The sequence below is a fragment of the Acomys russatus genome, chromosome 1 (genome assembly GCF_903995435.1).
Source record: "Acomys russatus chromosome 1, mAcoRus1.1, whole genome shotgun sequence".
NCBI classification, from domain to species: domain Eukaryota; kingdom Metazoa; phylum Chordata; class Mammalia; order Rodentia; family Muridae; genus Acomys; species Acomys russatus.
The window spans coordinates 107,233,413-107,255,532 of NC_067137.1; the positions used below are offsets into that span (position 1 = coordinate 107,233,413).

Here is a 22,120-nt window from a genome sequence, read left to right on the forward strand (position 1 = left end):
CCTGAGACAATAGCTCAGTGGATAAGTAGATAATTTGAGAGTTGGATCCCCAACACAGCATGCCAGCCCACCTGCCTCAGGAAATGGGATGCCCAGAGTAAGCTGGCTAGCTAGACCAGCCTCATCAGCTGGCCTGGCTTCAAAGGAAGGATCCTACCTCAATGAATAAGATGGAGAGTAATCCAGAAAGATTCCTGACACCCATACACATACACAAACACTCTTGCACACAAAACATGTACCCACACACGTGGACATGAGTACGCATGCATATTCTCCATACATATACACATGCAAAAAAGTGTTTTTGATGTTTGAGAATATGCCTCTATAGTCCTTTATACTTGCATCTTGGTGCTTAATGCTTCTAAGATCCCCTTTAGGCAGTTTAAATGAAGTGGGAAGGCTGACCAGCATACATTTTATGCTCCTATACTTAGAGCAGTCTGTGGACCTGAGTCCATGTGAAGTCATAGGCTTGCCTCTCAGAGCAGAGTCTTTGTCATAGTCTTGTGCTTTGGGACTTGCTTGATTTCCCAGAGTTGATGGTTTGTTCACAACCAAGCAAGCAAGTGACTGATAAGTTTCAGTTATGAGATAAAAAGATAAAAAAATAGATAGTAATAATTAATTAATAGTGATTAACATTATTAATCTACTAATAGATTATATTCTAGATTATTTTATTAGAGATATTTTAGAATCTCTTTCCCAAGCTCTCAAGCCTGTAAATTTAACTCTTGAAGAGGTTTGAACCCAACTTATGAGCTGCTAATCAGTATTACCAGGGCAAGATGAAGGCTGGACATACCGCCATGAAAGTGGACTCAGCCTCTTCCAGCGAACTCCAGAGCATGGCTAAGAATGACTTCAATGGCTGTGTGTCTTGTGATGTTTATATTAACTTTAAACCCGTAATGACTGACTATGTTTTAATTTTTAGCTTTTTGCACTGACTCCTCTTCTCTCAGACTAACCACTCTCCAGCTGGTCAAGAACCACATGGCTGTTCACTATAATAAAATCCTTTCAGCCAAAGGTAAAAACATACAAATGTGAATTCTCTGTGCCAGTTTAAACCCAGATTTACTTCTCATTATGAGAACACTGAGGCAAAAGTTAATACATTGTTTCAAAAAGGACTGTGTCTTAAAGTGAGATGCCAACTATTGGTTATATCAAAGGCAGATATTATGTTAACAATATTTACACCATATAATGTCTAGACAGCTCATTAATGTATTCTAATATTTGGTTGTTAGATAGTGCTCATTTTCTATTTCTGTTTAAAAATGTATGTGTGTACTGGGGCGCGCGCGTGTGTGTGTGTGTGTGTGTGTGTGTGTGTGTGTGTGTGTCTGTGTAAGCCAGTGTGTATGTATGTATGTGCATGTCCATATAGAAGTCAGGTCAACGTTGGGTGTCATTTGTCAAGAGCCATCCACTTTGGTTTTTTTAAATATATTTTATTAATTTATTTATATTACATCTCAATTGTTATCTCATCCCTTGTATCAAGAAAGGCCCTCTCACTGAGCCCTTGGACTTGGTATTTTAAGACTAGACTAGCTAGCCAGCAACCCCCAGAGATCCTCCTTTCTCAGTCTCCCAGGGCTGGGAGTACGAGCATATGCTGTCATGCCTGCTTTTAGTGAGTACTGGACCCAAAGGTCCAGGGGTCCTTGTGCATTTATAATAAACACACTGGTGGCTGCGTTAAATTCCTAGGTCCTCTCTTTTTTTACATTAAAAAAAAATAGGATCTCAACATAAAGCCCAGGCTGGTTTGATATCAATATCTTTTTGCCATGGGATCCCAAGAAACTACATGTGTTGTGCTACCGTGCCCAGCTAGATACTGGTCTTAATATAACTTTATGAGCTGCCTTTTTACTTAAGTTATACAGAGAAGATACTGGCTGCTATTTTTCTTTTACTGTTCATCTTATTAATAAATAACTTTTCTAGAATAAATGCATTACTTATAAGTACACAGGGAAATATTTTGAAAATGTATATATCTCTATAACCACTGCTGTATTCACAGTAAACCAGAGATCATGTAATTACAGCATGTATGTCAGTCTCCCTGCCACTTGCATGTTCATGAGCAGAAAATGCTGTGTATATTTTAAGTTGCTACTAAGATAGATAGACAGGCAGACAGACAGATGATAGGATAGGATGGTACTTTGTAAACACTTGAAAATAATGTGAGATTTGAATTTAATGTCCATAAACACAATCATGTTTATGTTGATGCCAGCTATGGAAGTCTTTGCTCTGAAATGCATAGCCAACTAGTTGCTCAAAGCCGGAGTGTTGACGCTCTGCCCCTACAGGAACACTCTGCTGACCCCAGTATGGGGCACTGTCCCAAAAAGGCTCCCCTTCTAATCTTTGCAGTCAGTTCTTTCCCCTCTAATCCCTAAAGTTCCTACAGTTTTGTCTTTTCTAGAATTTCATGTTTATTGAGTAATATGTTTCTATACATTTGGTCTGGCTTTCAGTGTCCACAGTGCTTTGAGGCATCCATGTTGTGTTTAATCAATATTTCTTTCCTAGTTTTGGTGTGTGTGTGTGTGTGTGTGTGTGTGTGTGTGTGTGTGTGTAGGCCCAAGGACATCCTAAGATGTCATTCTTTCTTATTTTTGAGACAAAGTCTTTCTCTGGCTTGAAGCCCACCCATTAGGGTAGGATGGCTAGCCAGCAAGCCCCAAGGATCCACCTGCTTCCCCACCACAGGGTTCTTAGTGCACACTACTACACCTGGCTTTTTTACATGGATCCTGGGGCTAGAACTCAGGTCCTGTACTACACAACTTTACTGACTGAGCCATCTCCCCAGCCCATAAATGTATTTACTTTTGTTCATAAATAGTATTCTAAATGGTGGTGCACACCTTTAATCCCAACACTCAGGAGGCAGAGCGATGCACCTCTCTGAGTTCTAGGCCAGCCTGGTCTGCATTGTAGTTCCAAAATAGTCAGAGCTATGTAGAGAGACCATGTTTTAAAATAACAACAACAAAATGTGTTCCATTTAATGAATCTGTTGTAATGGTTGATTCGTAAATTGGTGAATATTTGGGTTGTTTTGACTCAGTCAATGTGAGCTATTGGGAATTAGGTTACTCTAAGTGTCCATATACAGTTGTGAACATGTGTTTCTATTTCACACGGATAAGTTTATTTTGCTAGGAGTAGAACTGTTAGTATGCTTGTCTGTACATACTTTGTGATTATACGCTTTCCAGAGAGAGTGACTGCTAGTTTGTGTTTCTTGTGCCACTACATAGTCACCAACACTTGCTGTTGCCAGTGTTGTGTCTCTTCTCTGAATATTTGCAAGTTTAGCTATAAATTTTAATTTTACTAATTTTTAAACTAATCTTACCTAATGTTCACTTACTTGTTTGTGGCGTGGCATCTCACTTTATAGCTTCAAGAGCTGAAGTTTAAAATGTTTAGGTTCTCGGGAGGCAGAGGCAGGTGGATTGCTGTGAGTTCGAGGCCAGCCTGGTCTACAAAGTAAGTCTAGGACAGCCAAGGCTACACAGAGAAACCTTGCCTCCAAAAAACAAACAAACAAACAACAACAACAAAAAGGTTTAGGTTATGTTTTAAATAGTTGAGGAAAATAGTATGTTACAGCATTAAAATCATGTAAAATCAAGCTTAATTTTCAAATATTTTGGAATGTGTATTTTTAAAAATGTATTTTGAAAATCATTTTCATTGTTTTGTTTGTTTGTTTTCGTTTTTGGTTTTTCGAGACACGGTTCCTCTTTGTAGCCTTAGCTGCCCTGGACTCACTTTGTAGACCAGGCTGGCCTCGAACTTACAGCAATCCGTCTGCCTCTGCCTCCCAAGTGCTGGGATTAAGGCATGCGCCACCATACCCAGCTCTAAAAAATCATTTTGTAATCTAAGGGTTTTCTAAATTTATTTTCTTCTAGAAGCGTTCTGCTTTTAGCCTTTCCATTTAAGTTTGTAGCCCATTTGAGTTTCGATGTATAATATGAAAAAAATTGTTACTGGTTTTTGCCTACCCATAAATAAAATTGCTGGTATCAATTATTGAGGGAATTATCCTTTCCAATTGAATGACCTTAGCATCATTGACCATATGAAACTTAATTTTTGATCTGCTTATCTCCCTTTCTGTCCTCTCCAACCTGCTTTGTTTCTTTAGCAATGTAGTAAGGGTTGAAAGAGGCAGTGTAAATGTTCCACTTTGCTCTTTTCTTTCCAGTTTGCTTTAAGACTCTGCTCAAGTGTGTTGATGTGCCATGATAAAGGCATGTCATTAGGCATCTTCCTTATATTTTTTCAGTGGTTATACTGCTATGTTTTCAAGTTCACCAGTATTTTCTTCCACATTATCTAATGAGCTGTTAATCCTACCTAGTATTTTTTTATTCATTAATTTGTGTATTTACTCCTCTCCTTTCTGCTTCCCCCTCCTCCCTTTCTCTTCAGAAAAGGGGAGATGTCCCATGGATATCAGCCTGCCTTAGCATATCAAGCTGCAGTAGGACCAGGCTCCTCTTCTCCTAATGTGGCTAGACAAGGCAGGCCAGTTAGGAGAAAGGGATCCAAAGGCAGGCAACAGAGTCAGACACAGCCCCTGCTGCTGCTGTTAGGAGTCTCGCATGAAGACCAAGCTGCACAACTGTGTATATGTGCCAAGGACCTACCTACCTAATATTTTTATCTGTTATCTTACCTTTTACCTCTAGAAATACAATACTAAATCAAAGAACGTCAAATCTACAGAGCTTTTTCTGATTTATACATTTAATATTTCTCATTTATAAATATCAAAAATATTAATATTTTTTTTCTCTTTCAGCCGCAGTGGACTGCTCAGTTCCAGCAAGTGTGAGTACTAGCATCAAATGTAAGTAATTCTTAAACATAATACCCCTTTTAACAGATGATGGAACACATAGCTTGAGATTTAACATTCTATTTCTAAGTATTCATTTTGGTGGCATTAAGTACATGTGTGTTTAGGAGCGTCATCACTGTCACCCAGCTACCCTCCTGAGTTCCCATGAGCTTTCTAATTCTAAGTTCCTTGAGTAAGTGCAAGCCTACAGTGCTTCTTCTCTGTGACCAACATATTTTACTTGACATAATGTTCTTAAGACTTGGTTATGTTGTGATATATAAGAATCTTTTATAGAAAGTTTATTATTGTGTGTGTTTGTATGATGTACGTGTTAGCATGTGATCCATGGCATGCATACAGAGGTCAAAGGACAACTTCATGGAGTTAGTTCTCACCTTCCAACTTTAATCGTATTCTAGGGCCTGAACTCAGGTCACCAGGCATTGTAGCATGAGCCATCCCACCAGCCCAAATTCTTCTCTCAGGCTGACTCAAATGTCGCTGCTCATATGCGCCTCATTGTGTTCGTCCCTCACTAGCAGCTTCTGTCTGCCTTCCCCTGCTGTGAGTGGCGTCATGGGTGTACAGGGATTCTGAGTGCACACCACAAGTGAAGTGCTGCATCACCTGCTAGTTCTCTTCGTGCTTTGCTGGGGACTGGCATGCTGTGTTCTGCATAATTTACACTCCCAGCCACATGCAAGGCTTTTACTTTCTGCAGATATAGCACTTGGTGGTTTCTGGGTTGGTTGGTTGGTTGGTTGGTTTTGTTTGTGGATTTAAAAATGCCCATGTTCTCCTGGTTTACAAAAATAAATTTTCAAAAAAGTCACCAAATAGTAGAAGAAACAAAACATTTGCTAAGAATTAGGAAACAATAACAAAATGGTAATAAATCCCAACTTATGTTTTAAGCTGGGCAGTGGTGGTGCATGCCTTTAATCCCAGCACTTGAGAGGCAGAGGCAAGTGGATCTCTGTGACTTTCAGGACAACCAGAGCTACACATAGAGAAACCCCCCCCCCCTCTCTCTCTCTCTCTCTCTCTCTCTCTCTCTCTCTCTCTCTCTCTCTCTCTGTGTGTGTGTGTGTGTGTGTGTGTGTGTGTGTGTGTGCTCTGTGTGTATGTGTTACCAAAAATATTTTCAGCCAGAACTTTTTATAGAGAAAAAGATGGTCATTAAAAGGTACAGTAGGAAAGTCTACCAATTATAAAACCACCCAGTATCAAAACTCCTGAAATATATAAAGTAAATATTGACAGAAAATTCTAAATCTCGAAATGGATAGCAACACAGGGATAGTAAAGATATTCCTCTTTCAGTAATAGCAAGATCAAATAAACCAATAAAGAAACAGCCGTGTTAAATTAACACAGTTACTGACGTAAACCCAATAAACAAGCCAAACTTTCCACCCAGTGGCTTGATGCACACTTTCCCTAAGCGCTCTTGGAACGTTCCTGAAGTTTATCATATCAAGTCACAAATTAATCTTAATGTATTTCAGAAAATAAAGATCAATCCAGGTATCTTTTTAATCACAATTTAATTAAAATAAAAATTAAAAACAGTAGTAAAACTCAATTCCACGTTTGAGATAGAGCTCTCTATGGAGTATGGTGGTGCCACTCCTGTCCACCTGGCAGGTGACATAGCAGGCTTGGCAGTTCAGGACCAGCTTGGGCTCCACAGTGAGATAATCTGCAATGAAAAAAAAACCAAAAGCCCCAAAACTTACAAACAGCAGCAACTCAAATGAATACAAAAGTACTAAAACTTGTAAGACACAGCACTGTCAGTACTAAGGTACAAATGCCAACATGGTAGAAGAAAAAGGATCTCAAACAACTTAAATGTAAGTCTTAGGAAACTGAAAAAAGGCTGAGGCTGTAGCTCATTGGATCAGCAGTTGCCTGATTGTCGTGTCGGCATAGCACAAAAAGGAAAAAGAAAACTAGCAAAGAAACGTAGCCCCCAGTTAGTGGAAAGAAGGAAATAATAACATTTAGAAAACAGATACAGAAAACCATCAGGTTGTTAAAACAAAACAAAAAACAAGTTCAGGACACCCTGTCTTCAAAGTGAGTCTAGGACAGCCAGGGCTACACAGGGAAACCCTGACTTGAAAAAAACAAAACAAACAAACAAAAAACAAAACAAAATTCAAGAAATTGGTTTCCTGAAAATTGACAGACTCTTAACTAGACTGAAAGAAAGAAAAAAATGAAGACTGAAAATCAGAAATAAAAGAAGACTCATTCCAACAGATACCTCAGAAATAAAAAGGATCATTGATTACTGTGAACAGTTATGCACCAACAAATTGGATTACCTTGAGAAATGCATAAAATCCCAGAAGCATACAGCCTAGCAAAACTGAACCAAGAGTAGAAAAGCTGAATAGACCATAAGGACATCAAATCAATAAGTTTCAAAAACCCTCAGTAAAGAAGATCCAGGACCAAAGGAGCCCTATGCAAACTACCAGATACCCAGAGAAGGTTGAAAACCAGTGAGTCCTAGAACTTCCAGAACAAGTGGGAGCAGTTCCAAACTTACTTTTTGAGACCAGTACCACAACCAATACCGAATGTAGACAAAACAATACATGAAAACTACAGGTCATGTTTGTGGTGAATATAAATGCAAAAATCTTCATCAAAACACTTGCAAACTGAGTTCAGTAGTATTTTAAAAGAAACTTGCACTATGACCTAATGGGATATATTCCTTGAATGCAAAGATGGTTTAATGTACATCATCAGTCAGTGTGTTGGACCACATCAACAGAGCAAAAGAGAAGAACCACATGAATAGCTCTAGATGATTTTTAAAACCCCTCTGTCTTAGTTTGCATTTTACTGTTGAGAGAAAACACCATGACCAAAAGCAAGTTGAGGATGAAAGGGTTTATATCCACTTACAACTTTCGGGTCTCACTCCATCACTGAGGGAGGTTAGGACAGGAACTTGGGCAGGAACCTGGAGTCAGGAACTAAAGCAAAAGCTATGGAGGAATGCTGCTTATTTTCTTGGTCCTCGTGGCCTGGTCAAATGCTTTCTTCTACAACTCAAGACCACATGCCTAAAGGTGGCACCATCCATAGTAATTTGGCCCCTCATACATTCAGCAAAACAATGTCCCATATGTTTGTCCACACACCAAGCTGGTGGGGATATTTTCTCAGTTGAGGTTCCCTCTTTCCTAATGATTCTAGCTTGTATCAAATTGACAAAATATTAGCACGCTCTCTTAATAAAGACATTAACCTCAACACAATAAAAGTTATATATGAAAATCCCATAATGACAACATAACTTCTAAGATATGACATACATCAAGGATATAAATTCTTCTCGCATAGTATTGAAAGGCTTAGACAGAGCAGTTACACAGAACAAGACATTAAGGAAACCCCTAAAGACTCAACCATTAAAAAAAAAAAAAAAAACTATTAGAGGGTTAGAGAAGTGGCTCATAGGTTGAGACCACTTTGCTGCCCTTCCAGAGGACCTGGGTTCAATTCCCAGCACCTACATGGCAGCTTACCACTGTCTACAAATCCAGTTTTGAAGAATTGATACCCTAATACAGACATACATGCAGGCAAAACACCAATGTGCATAAAAAATAAATAAACATTTTTAAAACTATTAGAATATATTAATTCAGGGGGCTGGGGAGATGGATTATGTATAATCTTTTCCTTGCTAGCCTGGTAAGCCTGAGTTCATTCAATCCCTGGAACCCTCATAAAGTTGGGAGGAGAGGGGCTGGAGAGATGGCTCAGAGGTTAAGGGCACTGTCTGCTCTTCCAGAGGTCCTGAATTCAATTCTCAACAACCACATGGTGGCTCACAACCATCTAGAATGATATCTGGTGCTCTCTTCTAGCATGCAGGCACGTGTGCAGACAGAACACAATATATGTAATAAATAAATCTTTAAAAAAAAAAAGTTGGGAGGAGAGAATGGACTCCCACTATTGTCCTCGTGCACCCACACACATGCACCCGCGCACATAGCAACACACAAACACACACACGGAAAGAAAAAATTATAACAAGTATTGGCAAAGACATGGAAGAAAGGGGAATCTGTACAATTATTAATGCAAATGTAAATTGGGGTAGTAGCATTTAAAAAGTTGATATATAAGTTCTTAAAAATTTAGTAATGGAACTGCTTTATGTTTCAGCAATCCCACTTCTGGCTGTATATGCAAAGGGAATGAAACCAGCCTGTCAGACGTGCACACCCTTATATTCTGTGACAATAACGAAGATAAAAGACAATCTAAAGTCCCCCAGTAGACAAATGAATAATGAGATATGTGCGCGTGTATGTGAGATAACAGACTATGTTTCAGCCATAGAAGAGAGGGAACATTTTCTGTGTGGATGTGAGTGTGAATGAATCTGGAGGACCGTTGCCAAGCAGACAAGCCACACAAAGACAGACAACTGCTGCATCATCTCCCTTATCTGCAGACACCCAGTGGTCAAGGATTTCAGGTGCTGAAATTAGGAGAGCAGAATGGATGTGGAGACGGAGACATGTTGGTCAGAGGGTAGCATATGCAGTTGTGAAAATAGTTTGAGAATGTAATATGAAGCATCATTTTCTTTTTTAAAATATATTTTATTAATTTATTCATATTACATCTCAATGGTTATCCCATCCCTGTTTCCTCCCATTCCTCCCTCCCTCCCATTTTCCCCTTACTCCCCTCCCCTAAGACTGTGACTGAGGGGGACCTCCTCCCCCTGTATATGCTCATAGGGTATCAAATCTCTTCTTGGTAACCTGCTGTCCTTCCTCTGAGTGCCACCAGGTCTCCCCATCCAGAGGACGTGGTCAAATATGGGGCACCAGAGTTCGTGTGAAAGTCAGACCCCACTCTCCACTCAACTGTGAAGAGCATCCTATCCATTGGCTAGATCTGGGTAGGGGTTTGAAGTTTACGGCCTGTATTGTCCTTGGCTGGTGCCAGAGTTTGCGCCAGACAACTGGGCCCAGATCTGCCCATCTTAATGTTCTTATAGGTTCCTAGGACCCTCTGGATCCTTCTATTTCCCCATTCTCCCATGCTTCTCTCACCTAGAGACCCAATAGGATGTCCTCCCCTCTGGCCCACTTTCCTGGTGAGTGAATACTTTCATGGGACATGCCCCTTGGGCTAGTATGCAGATATGTGAGTATATACCATGTGAGTCTTTCTGCTTCTGGGTTAACTCACTCATTATGATCATTTCTAGCTCAATCAATTTGTCCATAAATTTCTGGAATTCCTTGTTTTTAATAGCTGAGTAGTATTCCATAGTGTATATATACCACAGTTTCTTTATCCATTCTTCTACTGAGGGACACTTAGGCTGTTTCCATGTTCTGGCTATTATGAATAAGGCTGCTATGAACATGGTTGAGCAAATTTTCTTGTTGTGTGCTGGAGCATCTTCTGGGTATATTCCAAGGAGTGGAATAGCTGGGTCTTGAGGAAGCCCTATTCCCATTTTTCTGAGATAGCACCAGATAGATTTCCAAAGTGGCTGTACTAGTTTGCATTCCCACCAGCAATGAAGGAGTGTTCCTCTCTCTCCACATCCTCGCCAGCATGTGGTGTCACTTGAGTTTTTGATCTTAGCCATTCTGATGGGTGTAAGATGGAATCTCAGAGTTGTTTTGATTTGCATTTCTCTGATGACTAAAGAGGTTGAGCATTTCTTTAAGTGTTTCTCTGCCTTTTGATATTCTTCTGTTGAGAATTCTGTTTAGTTCTGAGCCCCATTTCTCAATTGGGTTATTTGGTGTGGTGGTGTTTAGTTTCCTGCGTTCTTCATTCATTTCGGATATTGGACCTTCGTCAGATGCAGGGTTGGTGAACATCTCCTCCCAGTCTGCAGGCTGTTGTGAAGCATCATTTTCAATGCTACATCGTATGTTTCAAATTTCTTTTGTTTGTTTAAAAACAGGGTTTCTCTGTGTAGCCCCAGCTGTCCTGGACTCACTTTGTAGAGCAGACGGGCCTTGAACTCACAGCAATTTGCCTGCCTCTGCCTCCGGAGTGCTGGGATTAAAGATGTGCACCTCCACACCTGGCTTGTTTCAAATGTCTTTGTTGTTGTTTTGTTGCTGTTGTTGGCTTTTTGTTGTTGGTTTTTCGAGACAGGGTTTCTCTGTGTAGCCTTGGCTGTCCTGGACTCGCATTGTAGACCAGGCTAGTCTCAAACTCACAGAGATCCACCTGCCTCTGTCTCCCGAGTGCTGGGATTAAAGGCCTGTGCCACCACTACCCGGCTTGTTTTAAATTTCTTAACTATTCTTGATGCAAAAAACAGAGAGTAATGCTGGTCAATGGTAGCACACGCCTTTAATCTCAGCACTTGGGAGGCAGAGACAGATGGATCGCTGTGAATTTGAGGCCAGCCTGGTCTACAAAGCAAGCCCAAGAACAGTCAAGGATACACAGAGAAACCCTGTCTCAAAAAAAAAAAAAAAGAAAGAAAGAAAGAAAAAAAGAGTAGCACTATGAGTTGATAGTTGTCTTGATTAAGTCAGCATTTCAAAATGTCTGTAGACATCAAAATGCTGGCTTACATAAATTATACCTCACTAAAGCTAAAAACTTACCAAGTATCTTACAGATATACACTTGTTTTAGAGTAACTACATTGTCAGGATAGCAATGGATATGGCCACAAGTAGAAGACTCTAGAGTCTGACAAAATAAAACTTTATAGGCTGACCTTTTTCTAAGACAAAAAAACTAGTAAAATACTGATGGTAAATATAAAAATACATGTGGCTCTTCATAACTAGAGGTTTTATAATATAGATTCAACTAAATGCTTTTTTTTTTTTTTTTTTTTTTTTTTGGTTTTTCGAGACAGGGTTTCTCTGTGTAGCCTTGGCCATCCTGGACTCACTTTGTAGACCAGGTTGGCCTCGAACTCACAGCGATCCGCCTACCTCTGCCTCCCGAGTGCTGGGATTAAAGGCGTGCGCCACCACGCCTGGCGCTAAATGCATATTTTTAAAAGGTTCAGAAAACAACTGTGTTGACATATATTGTCTAGTTATTCCTCTGTTCATTCCTGTAAAAAGCAAGTATAACCATTTGCACACACTTTTCTTTGTATTATGTATTACGAGTAACCTGGGGATGATTTAAAGTATATAGGAAGACAGGTAGAGAGATGGCTCAGCGGTTCAGAGTCCTTGCTGCTGCTTTTCCATAGTATTCAAGTTCATTTCCCTGCACCTACATCAGGCAGTTCACCTGTAACTCCCAACTCCTGGGGAATTGGGTCCAAAGTACACTTATGGCCTATGTGGAAACCTGCATACATCTGCAAAACACTGTGCCCTGTCCCTATACTCATAACTAAAAATAAAAAAATAATCATTTTAAACATGGCCAAGTATATAAGAGACAATACATAAGGGACTTGATTTTGCTAATGTGTATGGGTCCTGGAACCATTTTACTATAGATACCTAAGCACTTACAATGACATAGATGAATCAGTGAGAGAAAGGATGTGGACATGAACGAAGTGGCCAAAGCAGGTCTATTGGGTGTATAAAAGTCTGTACTAAGAAGCATTTAGTAGTGAAATCAGAATGATAAGTAAATAAACATAATTCTGAAATGAGATAAAATCCACACGGGAATTTAACATTTAAAAGGCAGCTTAATGAGTGTGTGTGTTTGTGTGGTTTTGTGTGTGTGTGTGTGTGTGTGTGTGTGTGTCTGTGTGTGTGTGTGTGTGTGTACGCCAAGCAAACTGAGAGATAACTAGCCATTTGGGAAATAAAAGTTAAAATAATTCTCCAGTTCTTTTATATAAAATTCTGTTTGTATCAGTAATATAAAGTTTAAACTATGAATCCTGAGAGTGATCTGAATTTTTTAATTTTAGAACATGGATAGAAATCAAAGTATGTTTACATTCAGATTCTAAACGGCGATATGTTTTTAGTTTCTATTTTGAAGAAGTAGTCACATAAAACAGTATTTTTTTTCTCCTTATTTCTTTCTCATTTAAAGTTAGATAACTTCACATTTGAAAGCAAAATGTCCTCTTGAGAAGGCAAATAGCATTAAAAACATTTCTCCAGTGATGTGTTGCGGTTTGAACTTAGACCTGTGTTCACATGTTAGTGCTGATCCTGTTCTGTCGTACTTGGGGAGTAAAAGGAAATTGCTCTTATTTTCACATGGTAAGCTTCTGACTCTAAGATATATTTACATCACCGTTTAAAAAAAAATAGGATGGAGTGATGGTTCAGAGGGTGAGACGGCTTGCTACACAAGCCTGAGAGCCTGAGTTCAAATCCTTAGCACCCATGGAAGAGCCAAGTGGGCATCACACCCTGTAACCCCAGGGCTGTAGCAGATGGAAGCAGGAGGAGCAAGCACTGTGCTTGCTGTCAGGCTAGCTCCAGGTTCAGTGAGAGACCATATGTATGCACCATATGTATGCAGTGCCCAAAGAGGCCAGAAGATGGCATTAAATCCCCAGGACTGGAGTAACAAAACAGGCGTGAGCTGCCATGTTGGCGCTATGAGTTGAAAACAGGTCCTCTGAAAGAGCAGCCAGTGCTCTTAACCACTGAGCCATCTCTCCAGCCTCAGCTTCACAATTTTTGACTGAGCATGTCCTCTTATTCTAATCCCTTGTGAGAGTGTGTGAGTGCTCACGTGTGTGCGTGTGTGGCGCAGAGTGTTTGTGTATGTAGGCATGCATGTGCCATACTGTGCATGTGGTAGTCAGAGTCCCTCACTTTCGCTCTTTTGGAAACAGAGTGTGTTGCTCACCACTGGATATGCTAGGCTAGCTGGCCTGCAGGCACTTAGTGGTTTACCTGACTGTGTCTCCCATCTCACCAGAGGAATGCTGCTGCCTTATGTGGGTTCTGGGAATCTGAACTCAGATCCTTATGCTTGCTTAGCAAGCACTTTACCCACTGAGCTAGCTTCCCAGGTTAAACTCATTTTATTTTTAAGCATCTATTCATTTTATGGGTTTGGGTTTTTTTTGTTGTTTTCTGTTGTTATTGTTGTTGTTGTTGTTGTTGGTTTTTTCGAGACAAGGTTTCTCTGTGTAGCCTTGACTGTCCTGGACTAGCTTTGTAGACCAGGCTGGCCTTGAACTCGCAGCAATGTACCAGCCTCTGCCTCTCAAGTGCTGGGATTAAAGGTGTGCGCCATGACCGCCCAGCATATCATTTGTAATTGGCACATAAAATTGTACAAGTTTATGAAGTACTGTACAAGCTTTACTTATATAACTCATTACTATTCTCAAAAATATTTTAGCAACAATAATACATGTCATAAATTCTCTTTACCAAATGGACAAAATTATGCAATTTTAAAACAATCTCATTGCCACATAAATCCCTTTACTAATTTTCAGCCACATAATTTTCACCCCTAGCCTTGAGAAATTATTTTCCTCTATCAATTTGCCTTTTCTAAATGTCTCATATACAAGAAATTTGTGTCTGCACACACTTTGTTGTGTCTACACACAGTACACACATAAAAATTATGAATGTTACCTTTTTATGTGGAGGCTTGTTTTCAATTCTTTAGTAGTACACCTTGTGTATGTGTGTACATGCTTTTGTGCATGCATGTGTACAAATTTGTGCTGCAGTATATATGTAGAGGTCAGAGAACAACTTTTGGGAGTCTATTCTCTGCAGACGTGCTCCCCAAGGATTGCACAGAGGTTATCAGGCTTAGTGACAGGCATCTTTACATACTGGGTTGTCTGAGCTTTCCTGTTGCCCCGCTTCACTCCTGAACCCCAGCCCCACCGATATCTTTTGGTTTTTTGAGACAGGATCTTAGAATATAGATCTAACTAGCCTAATATTCACTGTGTAATCTAGGCTGGTCTTAAACTCAAGGTAATTTTCCTTCCTCCTCTCAAATTGTCAAATCAGGTATGTGCCACCACACTAGCCTTGCTATTTTAATGTTTTTAAGTACATGTAATTTATTATTAATAATCTAATTCTAAAATGTAGCTTGTTTTCATTTTACCATTTTCAGCATTTGTCCAATGATAGATTTTTGATTAGCTCGCTTATCAGTACCTGACTTTAAAACACGATGAAGAATAAAGTTAACTCTCTCCTAGCATTTCTTTCTTGGGTTTTTGCTGTGTTTTGTTTTCCAGTATAGGGTTTCTCTGTGTAGCCCTGGCTGTCCCAGACTCACTTTGTCAACCAGGCTGGCCTTAAACTTACAGAGATCTGCCTGCTTCTGCCTCCCCGTGTGCTGGTGTTATAGGCACACGCTACCACGCCCGGCTCTACTAGCATTTCCAATGAGCAGCAGCAGTTACAGGAAGCAGAAGTCAGCTGCCTGACTGCGCATGTCTTTAAAATGTTGTTTTGCTTCTTCAGCTGAGCTGAGCTGCTGCTGTCAAGCAGGCCTTGAATTCCTGGCGCAGGTGATTTTCTTTCTGCTCTCTGCTCGGAATTTCTATAAGTTACATATTACGTAGAATATACAAAAAAGGATATGAGTTCATTCATATATCATAGTGTAAATATGTTTAGCTGTGCATGGCAGTGTTGGCCTTGAGTCCTGTCACTGGATAGAGAATCTACCAGGCAAGGTCATCACAACTTGTAGAATAGCTTTGGGCTACATAATGAGAGCTGTCCAAAGACAAAGGGCAGGGGAAGGGAGAGATGCTTGATTGTACTAGTCTAACAAGACCAGAGTTTGTTTTGTTGGTGTTTTAAAGGTTTGCTTGTTTCCTCAGACTCGGACCAGCAACGAAGAGAGAAACTGAAGAAGGAACTGGCACGATGTGAAAATGAGTTTAAATTAAGTAAAGCCACAACACAGACCAATTCTAAGATGAATTCCAAGTTCTTTTTAAATTCCATGCAGAAGGTAAGGTTGACCTTTTGCTCCTTAAAAGCAGATGTTCCAGCCAGGCAGTGGTAGCGTAGGCCTTTAGTCCGAGCACTTGGGAGGCTGAGGCAGGCGGATTGCTGTGAATTCAAGGCCAGCCTGGTCTACAAAACAAGTCCAGGACAGTCAAGGCTACACAGAGAAACCCTGTCTCCAGGGGGAAAAACAAAAATAAAACAAAACAAAACAAAAACAGATGTTTCTAAGGCACATGAGTGCTACAGCCTGGCTTGAAACTGTTTTCAGTAGGTTTTAAGTGAGCCGACTTTGAGCATCAAGAAAGAGCCAAGTGGCTCTACTGGACTCTCTTTCAGGCCATACCGCCTTGTCACAACCACCAGCCAGTGGAAAGCATCCGTAAAGAATGCGGAAGTAAATTCCTGGCAGTGTTCCATTCAGTGATCTCCACTAGCTGGAAAGGACTGTGCTGCCTGGAGGCTTTAGTTGGCTGGCCTGGACTGTGGGGTTTGTTGTTTTGTTTTGTTTTGTTTTGTTTTTTTGTGATTCCCTTTAACACTGTTTGAAGAAGTAGTCTTCTGCTCTTAGTTTGATGAGAAGTGGTTGATGGGCAATTTTATCCAGTGCTCTTTTTGCACTTCTTGGCAATAATGATGTGATTTTCCATTTCATTTGTTAATGTAGTGGATGACTTGTGTTGTTAATATAAACAGATCCCAGCTGTGAAACATTATAAGTTTTTCTTTTTTCTTTTGGATTTTGTTTTGTTTTGTTTTGTTTTGAGACATGGTCTCTCTATGCATTCCTTGCTGTCCTGGAACTATGTAGACCAGACTAGCCTCAAACTTACAGACATCCACCTGCCTGTACTTCTTTAGTGCTGTGATTAAAGCGTTAAGGTTTTCTACATTGCTGGATTCAGTGGCTAAACTTTTGTCTGGGATTTTGACGTCTGAACACTATTGTGATTGGTGTGCATGCTTCCATCTGTCTTATGCTAGCTCCAGCAGACAGAGCACCATTTTCTTCTTTTCTGTATTGTAGCTTATAGAAGTTGGATTTTTTTTTTCTTTCTTTCTTTCTTTTTTGGTTTTTCGAGACAGGGTCTCTCTCTGTAGCCTTGCTGTCATGGATTCACTTTGTAGACCAGACTGGCCGCGAGTGCACAGCGATCCACTGCCTCTGCCTCCCAAGTGCTGGGATTAAAGGCGTGCGCCACCACCACCAGGCGGAAATTATTTTATATTTTTATGGGTGGTGGGTTTTGATTCAATTTTTTTCATACAGTGCATTTTGATCATATTTTCCCCTTCCTCTATATTCTCTTTACCTACCCAATTTCATGTTCTCTCTCTATCTCTCCAATTAAAAAAGAACAAAATGAAATTCAAAGCAAATAAACAAAAAATAAGACAAAACAAAACAAAAAGTGAACAAAAAACTGAGTCCATTTTGTGTCAGCCAACTACTAGGCCTGAGGCCTGCCCTGGAGTGTGGTTGATGTACTCAGTGTCACTCCAGAAAACGGATTTTTCCCTTTCTTAGAGGTGTCAACTGCAAACAGCTTCTGAGTTAAGGGTGGGACTTCGTATTTACTTTCCCTTCTCCATGCTTGAGTTTTGTCTGGTCTGAACTTGTGCAGGTTTTGTGTGTGCCGTCACAGTGTCTGAGTTCTTATGTGTATCAGCCCTGCAGTATCTGAAAACTCTGCTTCTTTGGACTCATCCACCACCTGCAGATCTTGCCATCTTTCCACCTCCTTTTCCACACAGCCCCTGAGCCTTGAGGGGCGGAGGTGTTTGATAAATACATCCCATTTAGGACTGAGTGCTCTCACCCTCTGCACGTTGTCCAGTTGTGAGTCTCTGGGTTAATTACCATTTCTTACAAGAAGAAGCTTCTCTGCGGAGGGCTGGCTGATGCACTGATGCGCAAATTTCATAATCTCATTCTTCTGAACAGCTGATACTTTTATTTTCATGGAGTTCAACATTAAAATAATCACTTTCACAAACCTGGGTACTGTAGCAAACCTACATCTTTCTGTCACCCAGTGTGGCAGTGATAGCGCATGCAGTGTTTTCTCATCTCCAGCCTCCTCCAGATCGGAGTATTTTGATGTGATTGTAAGATTCTGTATAATTTTACCCATATCGGCATATATCTTTAAACCACAGCCAATGGTATGGCCAGGCATAGTAGTGCATGCCTGTAATTCCAGCAGGTGGCACACTAGGCAGGAGTACCACAGGCTCAGGACAACACAATGAGCCTTTCTCAAGACATACACCATTTTTATTCCTAAAAATGAGTAATTCTTTAATATTGTCAAATAACATGCTTTTGATTTCACACGGTCTCATGATTTTTTTTTTAGTTTGTGAGAATTAGATTCTAATTAACATCAATTAATTGATTTTTTTTAAAAATCTATAGTTTTCCTCCTCCCATACCTTTCATCACTGTATAATTTATATTCGGGGAAGATCTGAGTTAGTAATAAATCTTGGCTTAAAATTTTGCAGAGTTTTAAATGATATAGCCTTTCTGCTGCAAACTTGTGCAGGGTGGTAGGTTTCCCTAAGGCCTGCAGTCTCCACTGAGTGCCAGGATTTAAGATGGGCAGCTCACCCAGTTAGAGACTAGCCATTGAGAGTGCCCGTGCTCCCCAGGAAGCATTGCTTCAAGCTCTGGCACCCAGGGTATGGTAAGAAAGGGAAAGAGAGGAAAGGCAGGCAGGCCTTCTTGGCAGAGCAGGTTCCCTGCTGCTCACAGAGCACCAGATGTTATTGGGTTTTTTGTTTTGTTTTGTTTTGTTTTGTTTTTTCTTTTTTTGGTTTTTCGAGACAGAGTTTCTCTGTGTAGCCTTGGCTGTCCTGGACTCACTTTGTAGACCAGGCTGGCTTCAAACTCACAGCGATCTACCTGCCTCTGCCTCCTGAGTACTGGGATTAAAGGTGTGCTCCACCTTTTAACTCTAGGACTTTGAGTACAAATGAAGGTGTGGCTTATCAACAGACAGTAAGAAAGACTCAGGTATGGGAGCCATTCTGGAGATGCTGGACCAGTTTCCTCCTTGAGAAGTATGGAGGAGCTATAAACAGTTTGTAGTTAGACAGTACTTTATAAAGACTACACTGACTGCAGTGATCAGCAGACTAATTACAGGGTATCTGCGGTAATGTGGGAAACAAAGATTAAGAACAAGAACACAAGGAGTACACTTAAGGGAGGCTTATTATTATTTAGAAAAGAGAATTGCTAGGACTTGGATGAATGAAGAGAAAGCCAGAAGTGAAAGAGATCCCAGGTTTCTGATAAGAGCGGTGGAAGGCCAGGTTTTCTTCTGGGGTAACATTGATAAGAGGCATGAGTATACTTGTTTGGCATGTTCAATTTGTGTTGCCTTAGGAACACTAAATAAATTCAGGAGGCATAGGATATAAGCATCTCCTTCAGGAGAGAGATCTGCAAGTCAGCAGATAGGTTAAGAGCTCCCAGGCTGTTCTATAGATGCAGGGCCAGGAAAGGCACTTCCCTTAGAATAAATCTGCTCCGTGCCCTGCACCGTAATATCACCTTTTAATCTGTCCGTCCATGCTGGAATCACAAGTAGATTTTTTAAAGATCCATTTTATTGTATGTATATGTGTGAGTGCCTGAATGTATGCTATATTACCACACACGTGCCATGTGCCCTCAGGGGGCAAAATAAGACATCAGATTCCCTAGAACTGGAGTTACGGGTAGTATAATTGTCATGTGGATGCTAGAACTAAACAGAGGTCCTTTGCAAGAATAAAATATGTTCTTAACCTCTAGGCCATCTGGCCAATCCCAATATTCTTATGATTATTAAAATTGTTTTACCTTTTAACATTTTTAATATAAAGTAATAATTTTGAGATAAGAATAGTTTATTGAAATTTTTAAATTATATATTTTAATGTACTTTGTGAATTTATTTTTAAAGATTTTTTTTTATTATGTATACAGCACTCTGCATGTACTTCTGCAGGCCAGAAGATGGCATTAGATGACCATATAGATGGTTGTGAGCCACCATGTGGTTGCTGGGAATTGAACTCAAGACTTCCGGAAGAGCAAGCAGTGCTCTTAACCACTGAGCCATTTCTCCAGCCCCTTTAAATATTTTTTTATTTTTGTTATATATTGAGTGTTCTTCCTGCATGTACACCTGTAGGCCAGATCACATTACAGATGGTTGTGAGTTACCATGTGGTTGCTGGGAATTGAACTCAAGACCTTTGGAAGAGCAGGCAGCGCTCTTAACCACTGAGCCATCTCTCCAGCCCTGTGAATTATTTTTAATAAAATAAAACAAATTATTTAATATGTCTATTCATTTTCCCCTTAGTGCCTGTAATCCTGTAACTTGCTTGCCTCCATGATAGTTCATTTGTTCTTTTATACATTTTTATGGTTCTATTTAGAAGTAATAGTAATTTTTAGTTTGTCTACATTTTTAGTAAGCTTTAATGATTAATGTTTTAGACACATCCAAATTGTATAATTAGTATAATTATACCATATGCTGAGTGAAAAGATAGTTACAATTAAAAATGCTGGCTTTGGCCTCCTAATGTCTTAGCAGGTTCTGCACAGGAGCTCTTATTTCAGAGCCTGCATCCTTGCTGCCCAGGCTCTCTGGCTGCTTTCCTTCCCTCACGCTGGCTCCTGGGATGTCAGCTCTCAGGGCCCTTCCTTCCAAGTGCTTCCTTGCCAGCTGCAGCAGTCCACAGGCACAGCTCACTTTTTGTGCTGTAATCCTGGTTAATGTATGGGTGTGTCCATATTTCTGAATAGAGGTATGAAACATTTCAAAGCAGTCCAAATAAGAAAAGTCAAAAGCTAGTTACTCCTTTATAAAATATAAATAACTTGGGACTTTTTATAAAATGAGTATTAGATTTTTCACATAACCTGCACCTAGCCTGGTCTTCAGTTGGCTTGTTTTTACCTGTTTCAGAATCTTACAGTTGTAAGATCTTGGTTCATCATCTCTTCTGCTATTATCTCTGAGAGAGATTTATGACTCAGTAGTTCTGTGATTATAAGTTGGGTAGGTGTTCTTAACATGAACTTTGTATAAATCCAAATGACAGAGTTTAAGCAGAGCAGGTAAGCAGACCACCACCAGACCGCTTTTCCAGAACTTCCCAGTGGCCTGCTTTCCCAGTTAGGTGGCTTACCACTGTGTTACCCATATCCTGTGCAAATACCTATTCAAGATTTTCAATATTTAGAACTGAAGGAAACAATTGTATAATCTCGAAAAGCAACTCAGTTAATTTCATACTGCATTCTGTTGATTGCCAAGGGGGAGTGTAATCCAAGGTAGAGCTTGAGATGTGAAAATACAGTAAGTCTCGTGCTTTCTATTATCTCAAAATCGATTTGCCAACCCATACCATACAGATAAGAGTATTTCCTTTCTACTGGGCGTGGTAGCGCACACCTTTAATCCCAGCACTCAGGAGGCAGAGGAAGGTGGATCTCTGTGAGTTGGAGACCAACCTGATCTACCAACTGAGTCTAGGACAGGCAAGGCTACACAGAGAAACTCTGTCTCAAAAAGCAAAAAATAAATAAATAAATAAATAAATAATATAAATAAATAAATAAATAAGGAAAGAAAATACTAGGCTGTATAGAAAGTACACTAGGCTGGCCTCAAACTCACAGCAATCCCTCTGCCTCTGCCCTTGCCTCTGCCTCTGCCTCTGCCTCCCAAGTGCCACCCAACTCTTAATTTTTTTTCCATTGCTGGGCATTAAACATAGGACCTTGTGTATGATAGACAAATTTATTTTTTATTTACGTTCACTAATTATATGTTTGTGTGTATGTGTGTGTGCACACGTGTACACACACATTCATGCATGTGCATGCACACATGTGAAGGTCAGAAAAAATTAGTGGGAATTGGTTCCTTCCTTCTACCCTGTAAGATCCAAGGAACAAACGCGGGTTGTTGGCCTGGAAGCAGTCATCTTTATTTCCTTAGCCGTCTCCCTGGCCCCAGCTCTGTAGCTTTGCGCTCAAAGATTCTCTTTGGTATTTCATTTAGCAAAACATCACACTGATAGGAATTTCCCTTTACAGGCAGTCTAATGCCTTATGCACTTCTCATTTCTCTTGGCTTAGCTTACACCATTCCTGTGGGTATAAATAATTCTTATGGTTATTAAGTAATAGCTCTGTAGGATTCAGAAATGTCTTTCCAAAAATCCAAGCTCTCTGTACATCAGCTGTAATATGAGCCTAGTATAGGAGCACTTTTAAAACTGAAAGTAGTAA

The 22,120-nt window shown here is 40.1% G+C and overlaps 1 protein-coding gene across 2 annotated transcripts in view; it reads left to right on the forward strand.

Moving 5' to 3' along the window:
• The window catches only part of Spata7 (spermatogenesis associated 7), a 39,409-nt gene that overhangs the window by 4,857 nt on the left and 12,432 nt on the right, over window positions 1-22,120 (forward strand). The window contains exons 3-5 of one of the 2 annotated variants that reach the window (XM_051150261.1): window positions 944-1,039; window positions 4,856-4,903; window positions 15,687-15,820. In XM_051150261.1, the coding sequence (XP_051006218.1) occupies window positions 944-1,039; window positions 4,856-4,903; window positions 15,687-15,820 (278 nt within the window). The remainder of the gene's footprint in view (window positions 1-943; window positions 1,040-4,855; window positions 4,904-15,686; window positions 15,821-22,120) is intronic. The other variant, XM_051150266.1, reaches the window with a different exon arrangement.